Here is a 13,287-nt window from a genome sequence, read left to right on the forward strand (position 1 = left end):
CAGCACTAAAGACAACTTACCTGGTACTAGTACTAGTACTAGTACTGCTGGGTTCAGGTGAGTCTGTCTCTCAGCACTAAAGACAACTTACCTGGTACTAGTACTAGTACTGCTGGGTTCAGGTGAGTCTGTCTCTCAGCACTAAAGACAACTTACCTGGTACTAGTACTACTACGGCTGGGTTCAGGTGAGTCTGTCTCTCAGCACTAAAGACAACTTACCTGGTACTAGTACTAGTACTGCCGGGTTCAGATGAGTAGAGCTTCCTGTTACTATAACGTACTACTTTCTACCTACAGGTGAGTCAGACAGTACCAGGTAACCTTTCTGTAGTTCTATCTCTCTTTCACAAGTAGTGCTGAGAATTGCCAGTGACCTCACGAAACTATATTATTTTGATACTTCGATGCCGATATGTATGCGGTAACTCGCGATTCTACATGTATTGCGATTCGATACTGAGATTTTATTGCGGTTTGATGTTTCAAGCATACTGCTGACCATATTTCTGCTACGGAGAGATGAGAGAGAGAGAGCAATGTGAAAATTAGTTTTGATCAGTCAGGGAAATGAAAGTGCTGAACACACGTTTGTTAACTATTTAAAAGACGATGGAGAACCAGCTATAGGGGAATTTTTGACCCAGCTGACTAGGGACGGCAGCGTAGCCTAGTGGTTAGAGCGTTGGACTAGTAACCGGAAGGATCCGGTTGCTAGATCGAATCCCCGAGCTGACAAGGTACAAATCTGTCGTTCTGCCCCTGAACAAGGCAGTTAACCCACTGTTCCTAGGCTGTCATTGTAAATAAGAATTTGTTCTTAACTGACTTACCTAGTTTAACAAAGGTGAAACAAGCGCTACCCAGCTCTACCTACAGTAGTGTATAGTGTTTAGTGGAGGGGACGTTTTGGCCCAGGTACAGCTGACTAGCTCTACCTACAGTAGTGTTTAGTGGAGGGGATGTTTTGGCCCAGGTACAGCTGACTAGCTCTACCTACAGTAGTGTATAGTGGAGGGGAAGTTATGGCCCAGGTACAGCTGACTAGCTCTACCTACAGTAGTGTATAGTGGAGGGGAAGTCTTGGCCCAGGTACAGCTGACTAGCTCTACCTACAGTAGTGTGTAGTGTTTAGTGGAGGGGAAGTTTTGGCCCAGGTACAGCTGACTAGCTCTACCTACAGTAGTGTATAGTGGAGGGGAAGTTATGGCCCAGGTACAGCTGACTAGCTCTACCTACAGTAGTGTGTAGTGTTTAGTGGAGGGGAAGTTTTGGCCCAGGTACAGCTGACTAGCTCTACCTACAGTAGTGTTTAGTGGAGGGGAGGTTTTGGCCCAGGTACAGCTGACTAGCTCTACCTACAGTAGTGTTTAGTGTATAGTGGAGGGGAGGTTTTGGCCCAGGTACAGCTGACTAGCTCTACCTACAGTAGTGTGTAGTGGAGGGGAAGTCTTGGCCCAGGTACAGCTGACTAGCTCTACCTACAGTAGTGTATAGTGGAGGGGAAGTTATGGCCCAGGTACAGCTGACTAGCTCTACCTACAGTAGTGTGTAGTGTTTAGTGGAGGGGAAGTTTTGGCCCAGGTACAGCTGACTAGCTCTACCTACAGTAGTGTGTAGTGTTTAGTGGAGGGGAAGTTTTGGCCCAGGTACAGCTGACTAGCTCTACCTACAGTAGTGTTTAGTGGAGGGGAGGTTTTGGCCCAGGTACAGCTGACTAGCTCTACCTACAGTAGTGTATAGTGGAGGGGAAGTTATGGCCCAGGTACAGCTGACTAGCTCTACCTACAGTAGTGTTTAGTGGAGGGGACGTTTTGGCCCAGGTACAGCTGACTAGCTCTACCTACAGTAGTGTATAGTGGAGGGGAAGTTATGGCCCAGGTACAGCTGACTAGCTCTACCTACAGTAGTGTATAGTGGAGGGGACGTTTTGGCCCAGGTACAGCTGACTAGCTCTACCTACAGTAGTGTTTAGTGGAGGGGGAGTCTTGGCCCAGGTACAGCTGACTAGCTCTACCTACAGTAGTGTATAGTGGAGGGGACGTTTTGGCCCAGGTACAGCTGACTAGCTCTACCTACAGTAGTGTATAGTGTTTAGTGGAGGGGAAGTTTTGGCCCAGGTACAGCTGACTAGCTCTACCTACAGTAGTGTATAGTGGAGGGGAAGTTATGGCCCAGGTACAGCTGACTAGCTCTACCTACAGTAGTGTGTAGTGGGGGGGAAGTTATGGCCCAGGTACAGCTGACTAGCTCTACCTACAGTAGTGTATAGTGGAGGGGGAGTCTTGGCCCAGGTACAGCTGACTAGCTCTACCTACAGTAGTGTATAGTGGAGGGGGAGTCTTGGCCCAGGTACAGCTGACTAGCTCTACCTACAGTAGTGTATAGTGGAGGGGGAGTCTTGGCCCAGGTACAGCTGACTAGCTCTACCTACAGTAGTGTTTAGTGTTTAGTGGAGGGGAAGTTTTGGCCCAGGTACAGCTGACTAGCTCTACCTACAGTAGTGTATAGTGGAGGGGGAGTCTTGGCCCAGGTACAGCTGACTAGCTCTACCTACAGTAGTGTATAGTGTATAGTGGAGGGGAAGTTTAGGCCCAGGTACAGCTGACTAGCTCTACCTACAGTAGTGTGTAGTGGAGGGGGAGTCTTGGCCCAGGTACAGCTGACTAGCTCTACCTACAGTAGTGTATAGTGGAGGGGACGTTTTGGCCCAGGTACAGCTGACTAGCTCTACCTACAGTAGTGTTTAGTGGAGGGGGAGTCTTGGCCCAGGTACAGCTGACTAGCTCTACCTACAGTAGTGTGTAGTGGAGGGGAAGTCTTGGCCCAGGTACAGCTGACTAGCTCTACCTACAGTAGTGTTTAGTGGAGGGGACGTTTTGGCCCAGGTACAGCTGACTAGCTCTACCTACAGTAGTGTATAGTGGAGGGGAAGTTTTGGCCCAGGTACAGCTGACTAGCTCTACCTACAGTAGTGTTTAGTGGAGGGGAAGTCTTGGCCCAGGTACAGCTGACTAGCTCTACCTACAGTAGTGTATAGTGTATAGTGGAGGGGGAGTCTTGGCCCAGGTACAGCTGACTAGCTCTACCTACAGTAGTGTATAGTGTATAGTGGAGGGGGAGTCTTGGCCCAGGTACAGCTGACTAGCTCTACCTACAGTAGTGTATAGTGGGGGGGAAGTTTTGGACCAGGTACAGCTGACTAGCTCTACCTACAGTAGTGTATAGTGGGGGGGAAGTTTAGGCCCAGGTACAGCTGACTAGCTCTACCTACAGTAGTGTGTAGTGGAGGGGAAGTCTTGGCCCAGGTACAGCTGACTAGCTCTACCTACAGTAGTGTATAGTGGAGGGGAAGTCTTGGCCCAGGTACAGCTGACTAGCTCTACCTACAGTAGTGTGTAGTGGAGGGGAAGTCTTGGCCCAGGTACAGCTGACTAGCTCTACCTACAGTAGTGTTTAGTGGAGGGGAAGTTATGGCCCAGGTACAGCTGACTAGCTCTACCTACAGTAGTGTGTAGTGGAGGGGGAGTCTTGGCCCAGGTACAGCTGACTAGCTCTACCTACAGTAGTGTTTAGTGGAGGGGACGTTTTGGCCCAGGTACAGCTGACTAGCTCTACCTACAGTAGTGTGTAGTGGAGGGGAAGTCTTGGCCCAGGTACAGCTGACTAGCTCTACCTACAGTAGTGTATAGTGTTTAGTGGAGGGGAAGTCTTGGCCCAGGTACAGCTGACTAGCTCTACCTACAGTAGTGTTTAGTGTATAGTGGAGGGGAAGTCTTGGCCCAGGTACAGCTGACTAGCTCTACCTACAGTAGTGTGTAGTGGAGGGGACGTTTTGGCCCAGGTACAGCTGACTAGCTCTACCTACAGTAGTGTTTAGTGTGTAGTGGAGGGGAAGTTTTGGCCCAGGTACAGCTGACTAGCTCTACCTACAGTAGTGTTTAGTGTATAGTGGAGGGGAGGTTTTGGCCCAGGTACAGCTGACTAGCTCTACCTACAGTAGTGTGTAGTGGAGGGGAAGTCTTGGCCCAGGTACAGCTGACTAGCTCTACCTACAGTAGTGTTTAGTGGAGGGGAAGTTTTGGCCCAGGTACAGCTGACTAGCTCTACCTACAGTAGTGTATAGTGGAGGGGAAGTTTTGGCCCAGGTACAGCTGACTAGCTCTACCTACAGTAGTGTTTAGTGTATAGTGGAGGGGACGTTTTGGCCCAGGTACAGCTGACTAGCTCTACCTACAGTAGTGTGTAGTGGAGGGGACGTTTTGGCCCAGGTACAGCTGACTAGCTCTACCTACAGTAGTGTATAGTGTTTAGTGGAGGGGAAGTCTTGGCCCAGGTACAGCTGACTAGCTCTACCTACAGTAGTGTTTAGTGGAGGGGACGTTTTGGCCCAGGTACAGCTGACTAGCTCTACCTACAGTAGTGTATAGTGTTTAGTGGAGGGGAAGTCTTGGCCCAGGTACAGCTGACTAGCTCTACCTACAGTAGTGTGTAGTGGAGGGGAAGTCTTGGCCCAGGTACAGCTGACTAGCTCTACCTACAGTAGTGTGTAGTGGAGGGGAAGTCTTGGCCCAGGTACAGCTGACTAGCTCTACCTACAGTAGTGTGTAGTGGAGGGGAAGTCTTGGCCCAGGTACAGCTGACTAGCTCTACCTACAGTAGTGTATAGTGGAGGGGAAGTCTTGGCCCAGGTACAGCTGACTAGCTCTACCTACAGTAGTGTGTAGTGGAGGGGAAGTCTTGGCCCAGGTACAGCTGACTAGCTCTACCTACAGTAGTGTGTAGTGGAGGGGAAGTCTTGGCCCAGGTACAGCTGACTAGCTCTACCTACAGTAGTGTATAGTGGAGGGGAAGTCTTGGCCCAGGTACAGCTGACTAGCTCTACCTACAGTAGTGTTTAGTGGAGGGGACGTTTTGGCCCAGGTACAGCTGACTAGCTCTACCTACAGTAGTGTATAGTGTATAGTGGAGGGGATGTTTTGGCCCAGGTACAGCTGACTAGCTCTACCTACAGTAGTGTATAGTGGAGGGGAAGTTTTGGCCCAGGTACAGCTGACTAGCTCTACCTACAGTAGTGTGTAGTGTTTAGTGGAGGGGAAGTTATGGCCCAGGTACAGCTGACTAGCTCTACCTACAGTAGTGTATAGTGGAGGGGAAGTCTTGGCCCAGGTACAGCTGACTAGCTCTACCTACAGTAGTGTATAGTGGAGGGGAAGTCTTGGCCCAGGTACAGCTGACTAGCTCTACCTACAGTAGTGTTTAGTGGAGGGGAGGTTTTGGCCCAGGTACAGCTGACTAGCTCTACCTACAGTAGTGTATAGTGGGGGGGAAGTTTTGGCCCAGGTACAGCTGACTAGCTCTACCTACAGTAGTGTATAGTGTTTAGTGGAGGGGAAGTCTTGGCCCAGGTACAGCTGACTAGCTCTACCTACAGTAGTGTGTAGTGTTTAGTGGAGGGGAGGTTTTGGCCCAGGTACAGCTGACTAGTGGTGTGCAGAGAGTAGTGTAGTGTACTGTAATAAGTGGTAATAAATGGTACAGGTGATTGTGGTCCAGTGTGGCTGGTGTGATTGTGGACCAGATTACCCACACCAGGGTAATCTGGTGTTTTATTAAGGATATCTCCTCTACACCAGGGTAATCTGGGGTTTTATTAAGGATATCTCCTCTACACCAGGGTAATCTGGTGTTTTATTAAGGATATCTCCTCTACACCAGGGTAATCTGGTGTTTTATTAAGGATATCTCCTCTACACCAGGGTAATCTGGTGTTTTATTAAGGATATCTCCTCTACACCAGGGTAATCTGGTGTTTTATTAAGGATATCTCTACACCAGGGTAATCTGGTGTTTTATTAAGGATATCTCCTCTACACCAGGGTAATCTGGTGTTTTATTAAGGATATCTCCTCTACACCAGGGTAATCTGGTGTTTTATTAAGGATATCCCCTCTACACCAGGGTAATCTGGTGTTTTATTAAGGATATCTCCTCTACACCAGGGTAATCTGGTGTTTTATTAAGGATATCTCCTCTACCTTAAGAGTAATCTTGTGTTTTATTAAGGATATCTCCTCTACACCAGGGTAATCTGGTGTTTTATTAAGGATATCTCCTCTACACCAGGGTAATGTGGTGTTTTTTTAAGGATATCCCCTCTACACCAGGGTAATCTGGGGTTTTATTAAGGATATCTCCTCTACACCAGGGTAATCTAGTGTTTTATTAAGGATATCCCCTCTACACCAGGGTAATCTGGTGTTTTATTAAGGATATCCCCTCTACACCAGGGTAATCTGGTGTTTTATTAAGTATATCCCCTCTACACCAGGTTAATCTGGTGTTTTATTAAGGATATCTCCTCTACACCAGGGTAATCTAGTGTTTTATTAAGGATATCCCCTCTACACCAGGGTAATCTAGTGTTTTATTAAGGATATCTCCTCTACACCAGGGTAATCTAGTGTTTTATTAAGGATATCTCCTCTACACCAGGGTAATCTGGTGTTTTATTAAGGATATCTCCTCTACCTTAAGAGTAATCTTGTGTTTTTATTTATACCATATGTTTTAGCGGTTAGGTGTTTCTGTTTTTGCTGTTCAAGGTAGCTAGCTAAATTTGTAGCTAGGCTATCTAACCAGCTAACACGCCAAGCATTCCCCAACAGGTCTGTCAGTTGACTTTCACCCTCATGGGATTCAGATTTCAGCTACCTCCATTTACGGGCCGATTATGGTCCTTAATGATTACAAGCATACCCATAACATGATGCAGCCACCACTATGCTTGAACATATGGAGAGTGGTACTCGGTAGTGTGTTGTATTGGATTTGCCCCAAACATAACGCTTTGTATTCAGGATAAAAACTTTGATATTATGAGGTAAAGTACGACCCTGCCTCACACAGGAAGCGGCGCAGGTCCTAGTCCAGGCACTTGTCATCTCCCGTCTGGATTACTGCAACTCGCTGTTGGCTGGGCTCCCTGCCTGTGCCATTAAACCCCTACAACTCATCCAGAACGCCGCAGCCCGTCTGGTGATCAACCTTCCCAAGTTCTCTCACGTCACCCCGCTCCTCCGCTCTCTCCACTGGCTTCCAGTTGAAGCTCGCATCCGCTACAAGACCATGGTGCTTGCCTATGAAGCTGTGAGGGGAACGGCACCTCCGTATCTTCAGGCTCTGATCAGGCCCTACACCCAAACAAGGGCACTGCGTTCATCCACCTCTGGCCTGCTCGCCTCCCTACCTCTGAGGAAGCACAGTTCCCGCTCAGCCCAGTCAAAACTGTTCGCTGCTCTGGCACCCCAATGGTGGAACAAGCTCCCTCACGATGCCAGGACAGCGGAGTCAATCACCACCTTCCGGAGACACCTGAAACCCCACCTCTTTAAGGAATACCTGGGATAGGATAAAGTAATCCTTCTAACCCCCCCCCAAAAAAAATATTTAGATGCACTATTGTAAAGTGGTTGTTCCACTGGATATCATAAGGTGAATGCACCAATTTGTAAGTCGCTCTGGATAAGAGCGTCTGCTAAATGACTTAAATGTAATGTAAAATGTAAAGGGCAGTGACAAAACATCTCATTTTAATCCATTTTAAATTCAGGCGGTAACACAACAAAGGTGGAATCAGTTAAGGGGTGTGAATATTTTATAAAAGCACTGTATTTTTGGACATAAAATCACCAGGAAATGAGCTCAGTGATTTTATTTTAGGAAATCTGTTCCCACGCATAAATCGAGATTCGTAATCTTATGCCAATGTAATCAAATTTGGAAATTATTTTGTTTTTCTCAAATACTCTATCTGTTTGGGATTGTTGCGGTCAATTTGCAGTTTCCAAATGATTTATTACCATGTTCAGGCCTCCCGACCTTCCGCTCAAGGAAAAATGTAATTGGGGGCCCCTGATCTACAGAGTATGTGAGGCACCATACAGTGAGGAGTTGGAGGCAGAGCTGGAGACTGGTGTACACTCACTACCACCTAGTGGTCAGAAGTGGTCATTACAACTATACAATTGGTTCCCCAGCTGCTTAGGGTAGAAAAAAACCCTAGGCACAGATACACTACATGACCAAAGCTGTTGTTGACACCTGCTGGTCACACATCTCATTACAAAATCATGGTTATTAATATGGAGTTGGTCCCCCCCTTTGCTGCTATAACAGCCTCCAGTCTTCTGGGAAGGCTTTCCACTAGATGTTGGAACATTGCTGGTATAACAGCCTCCACTCTTCTGGGAAGGCTTTCCACTAGATGTTGGAACATTGCTGCTATAACAGCCTCCAGTCTTCTGGGAAGGCTTTCCACTAGATGTTGGAACATTGCTGGTATAACAGCCTCCACTCTTCTGGGAAGGCTTTCCACTAGATGTTGGAACATTGCTGCTATAACAGCCTCCAGTCTTCTGGGAAGGCTTTCCACTAGATGTTGGAACATTGCTGCTATAACAGCCTCCAGTCTTCTGGGAAGGCTTTCCACTAGATGTTGGAACATTGCTGCTATAACAGCCTCCAGTCTTCTGGGAAGGCTTTCCACTAGATGGTGGAACATTGCTGCTATAACAGCCTCCAGTCTTCTGGGAAGGCTTTCCACTAGATGTTGGAACATTGCTGCTATAACAGCCTCCAGTCTTCTGGGAAGGCTTTCCACTAGATGTTGGAACATTGCTGCTATAACAGCCTCCACTCTTCTGGGAAGGCTTTCCACTAGATGTTGGAACATTGCTGCTATAACAGCCTCCAGTCTTCTGGGAAGGCTTTCCACTAGATGTTGGAACATTGCTGGTATAACAGCCTCCAGTCTTCTGGGAAGGCTTTCCACTAGATGTTGGAACATTGCTGCTATAACAGCCTCCACTCTTCTGGGAAGGCTTTCCACTAGATGTTGGAACATTGCTGCTATAACAGCCTCCAGTCTTCTGGGAAGGCTTTCCACTAGATGTTGGAACATTGCTGTTATAACAGCCTCCAGTCTTCTGGGAAGGCTTTCCACTAGATGTTGGAACATTGCTGCTATAACAGCCTCCAGTCTTCTGGGAAGGCTTTCCACTAGATGTTGGAACATTGCTGGTATAACAGCCTCCAGTCTTCTGGGAAGGCTTTCCACTAGATGTTGGAACATTGCTGTGGGGACTTGCTTCCATTCAGCCACAAGAGCATTAGTGAGGTCGGGAACACTGATGTTGGGCTATTAGGCCTGGCTCGCAGTCGGCGTTCCAATTCATCCCAAAGGTGTTCGATGGGGTTAAGGTCAGGTCTCAGTGCAGGCCAGTCAAGTTCTTCCACACCGATCTCGACAAACCGTTCCTGTGTGAACCTCGCTTTGTGCGCGGGGGCATTGTCATGCTGAAACAGGAAAGAGCCTTCCCCAAACTGTTGCCACAAAGTTGGAAGCACAGAATCGTCTAGAATGTCATTGTATGTTGTAGTGTTAAGATTTCCCTTCACTGGAACTAAGTGGCCCGAACCATGAAAAACATCCCCAGACCATTATTCCTCCTCCACCAAACTTTACAGTTGGCACTATGCATTCAGGAAAATAGCGTTCTTCTGGCATCTGCCAAACCCAGATTATTCCTTCTGACTGCCAGATGGTGAAGCATGATTCATCACTCCAGAGAACGCCTTTCCACTGCTCCAGAGTCCAATGGCGTCGAGCTTTACACCACTCCAGCCGACGGTTGGCATTGCGCATAGTGATCTTAGGCTTGTGTGCGGCTGCTCGGTCATGGAAACCCATTTCATGAAGCTCCCGACGAACAGTTCTTGTGCTGACCGTTGCTTCCAGAGGCAGTTTGGAACTCGGTAGTGAGTGTTGCGACCAGAGGATTTTAACAAACTTCAGCACTCTGTTTTCTCGTTCTGAGCTGGTGTGGCCTACCACTTTGCGGCTGAGCCATTGTTGCTCCGAGATATTTCCACTTCACAATAACAGCACTTACAGTTAACCGGGGCAGCTCTGACAGGGCAGAAATGTGACTTGTTGGAAAGGTGGCATCCTATGACGTTGCCACGTTGAAATTCACTGAGCTCTTCAGTACGGGCCGTTCTACTGCCAATGTTTGTCTATGGAGATTGCATGGCTGTGTGCTCGAGTTTATACACCTGTCAGCAACGTGTGTGGCTGAAATAGCCGAATCCATTAATTTGAAGGGGTGTCCACATACTTTTGTATATATAGTGTAGCTAGTCTCATCAGATTACATCAACCTAAATCCAGGGGAAAATAGATAACTGACAGTGTCTAGCGAAAACCTCATCCTAGTTGTCACATTCTGGCAGTAAAGGCAGGTAGTCTCCTTGTGTCACGGCATTAAGAGTTTGTGTCTCTTGTGTAACATATTATATCCTCTCTCCCCCTTTCCCCCCCTCTCCCTCCCTTTTTCTGCCTCTCTCCCTCCCTTTTTCTGCCTCTCTCCCCCTTTTCCCCCCCTCTCTCCCCCTTTTCCCCCCCTCTCTCCCTCCCTTTTCCCCCCTCTCTCCCCCTTTTCCCCCCTCTCTCCCTCCCTTTTTCTGCCTCTCTCCCTCCCTTTTTCTGCCTCTCTCCCCCTTTTCCCCCCTCTCTCCCTCCCTTTTCCCCCCTCTCTCTCCCTCCCTTTTCCCCCCTCTCTCTCTCCCTTTTCCCCCCCTCTCTCTCCCTCCCTTTTCCCCCCTCTCTCCCTCCCTTTTCCCCCCCTCTCTCTCTCCCTCCCTTTTCCCCCCCTCTCTCTCCCCCTTTTCCCCCCCTCTCTCTCCCCCTTTTCCCGCCTCTCTCTCCCCCTTTTCCCCCCTCTCTCTCCCTCCCTTTTTCTGCCTCTCTCCCCCTTTTCCCCCCTCTCTCTCCCCGTTTTCCCCCTTTTCCCCCCCTCTCTCTCCCCCTTTTCCCAGGCTGTGAACGTGGCCGGCGTGGGTCTGTTCAGTGAGGCGGTCCTCTGTCAAACTCCTCCTTCTGTACCTGCGGCTGTCAGCAGTGTCCATGCCCTCAAAGAGGCGGAGCTACGGGGATACCACACCTCCACAGACCAGGAGGAAGAGGAGGAGGAGGTGGATGGACCCCCCACGCCTCCTCTCTACTCCCCCTCCACTTGTCTAGGTCAGTTTGGTTTGACATTTTGTTGGTCTTGTTGAATGTTGTAAAGCCTTATTGGGACTATATATATATATATATATATATATATATATATATACACACACACACACACACACACACACACAGAACCAGTCAAAAGTTTAGATATCTACTCATTCCAGGGTTTCTCTTTATTTGTACTATTTTCTACATTGTAGAATAATAGTGAAGACGACAACACTATGAAATAACACATATGGAATCATGTAGTAACCCACAAATCAATATATTTTAGTTCAGTTATTTCATAGTTTTGATGTCTTCACTATTATTCTACAATGTAGAAAATAGTAAAAATAAAGACAAACCCTGGAATGAGTAGGTGTGTCCAAACGTTTGACTGGTACTGTATGTATGTGTGTATATATATATCCCAATGCCCCAGGGCAGTGATTGGGGACATTGCCCTGTGTGTAGGGTGCGTTCATTCGGATGGGACGTTAAACAGGGTGTCCTGAGACTCTGGTCACTAAAGATCCCATGGTGCTTATCGTAAGAGTAGGGGTGTTAACTTCTTGAGGCTACCTGGGACGTTAGCGTTCCCCCCGTGGCGCACCCTATCAACTGCAGGTGCATTTCAAGAGCGGCAAATTTGAAACCAAATAAATGTACAAATTCAAATTTCTCAAACATACAACTAACTTACAGCCTTTGAAAGATAAACATCTTCTTAATCTAACCACGTTTACCGATTTCAAAAAGGTTTTACGGGGAAAGCATAAAGTTAGGTTATGTTAGGAGAGTACATTGACAATAGCTGTGTGCAATGCATTGTCGATTCAAAGACATGCGTCACCAAAACCATACAATCAGCTAAAATTATGCACTAACCTTTTACAATCTCCATCAGATGACACTCCTAGGACATTTTGTTAGACAATGCATGCATTTTTAGTTCTATCAAGTTCATATTTATATCTAAAAACAGTGTTTTACTATGGCGTTGATGTTCAGGAAATCGTTTCCCTCCAATACCGGCAGTCAAGTCATGACGACAAAATAATTAATTAATATTAGAAAACATTGCTAAAATATTATATTGTCATTCAAAGAATTATAGATTTACATCTCTTGAACGCAATGGACTTGTCAGATTTTAAATTAACCTTACTGGGAAATCACACTTTGCAATAATCTGAGCACTGCGCCAGAAAAATACGCATCGCGATACAGACTAACCGCCATGTTGGAGGAATCTAAAATCGAAAATACTATATAAATAATCCATTACCTTTGATTCTCTTCATCAGATGTCACTTCCAAAGAGTCCCAGGTCCATAACGAATGTAGTTTTGTTCAAAAAAGCTCATCATTTATGTCGAAAAACCTCCGTGTTGTAGCGCATGATCTAAGCCAGCCGGACTTCACTTCACTTCAAGAACGGAAAAAATATATTTCCGTTCGTTCAAACATGTCAAACGTTGTATCGCATAAATCATTAGGGCCTTTTTTAACCAGAACATGAATAAAATGCAAGGCGGACCATTGGGTTTTCTTTTAAAACGTTTCGGAATGAGAGTACCCACCATCAACTCGCGCGCCAGGGTGAATGATGGACCATCACGTTCCATGGCTCTTATTCGGTCAGATCTCACTGTAGAACACTCAAAACACTTTGTAAAGGCTGGGGACATCTTGTGGAAGCAATAGGAAGTGCCAGAATATTCCTCACCCCCTTTGTTTTTCAATGGCATAGGCTCAAAGTCAATTCAACACATCAGGTATCCACTTCCTGTCAGAATCTGTCTCAGGGTTTTGCCTGCCAAATGAGTTCTGTTATACTCACAGACACCATTCAAACAGTTTTTGAAACTTTAGGGTGTTTTCTATCCATATATAATAAGTATATGCATATTGTAGTTACTGGGTAGGTGTAGGAGGCATTTAAAAATGGGCACATATTTTTTCAAAAATTCTCAATACTGCCCCCTATACCCTAACAGGTTAACCCCCTGGTGTCCTGGATAGGGGTGTTAACCCCCTGGTATCCTGGATAGGGGTGTTAACCCTGGTGTCCTGGATAGGGGTGTTAACCCCCTGGTATCCTGGATAGGGGTGTTAACCCCCTGGTATCCTGGATAGGGGTGTTAACCCCCTGGTATCCTGGATAGGGGTGTTAACCCCCTGGTATCCTGGATAGGGGTGTTAACCCCCTGGTATCCTGGATAG

The 13,287-nt window shown here is 47.1% G+C and overlaps 1 protein-coding gene across 4 annotated transcripts in view; it reads left to right on the forward strand.

Annotated features, from left to right (window-relative positions):
* The window catches only part of fndc3a (fibronectin type III domain containing 3A), a 155,653-nt gene that overhangs the window by 126,684 nt on the left and 15,682 nt on the right, over positions 1-13,287 (forward strand). For all 4 annotated transcript variants that reach the window (XM_029716051.1, XM_029716052.1, XM_029716050.1 and 1 more), the window contains one exon: positions 10,878-11,082. In XM_029716051.1, coding sequence (XP_029571911.1) covers positions 10,878-11,082 — 205 coding nt within the window. The remainder of the gene's footprint in view (positions 1-10,877; positions 11,083-13,287) is intronic.

This window comes from Salmo trutta, chromosome 26, assembly GCF_901001165.1.
Source record: "Salmo trutta chromosome 26, fSalTru1.1, whole genome shotgun sequence".
NCBI classification, from domain to species: Eukaryota; Metazoa; Chordata; class Actinopteri; order Salmoniformes; family Salmonidae; genus Salmo; species Salmo trutta.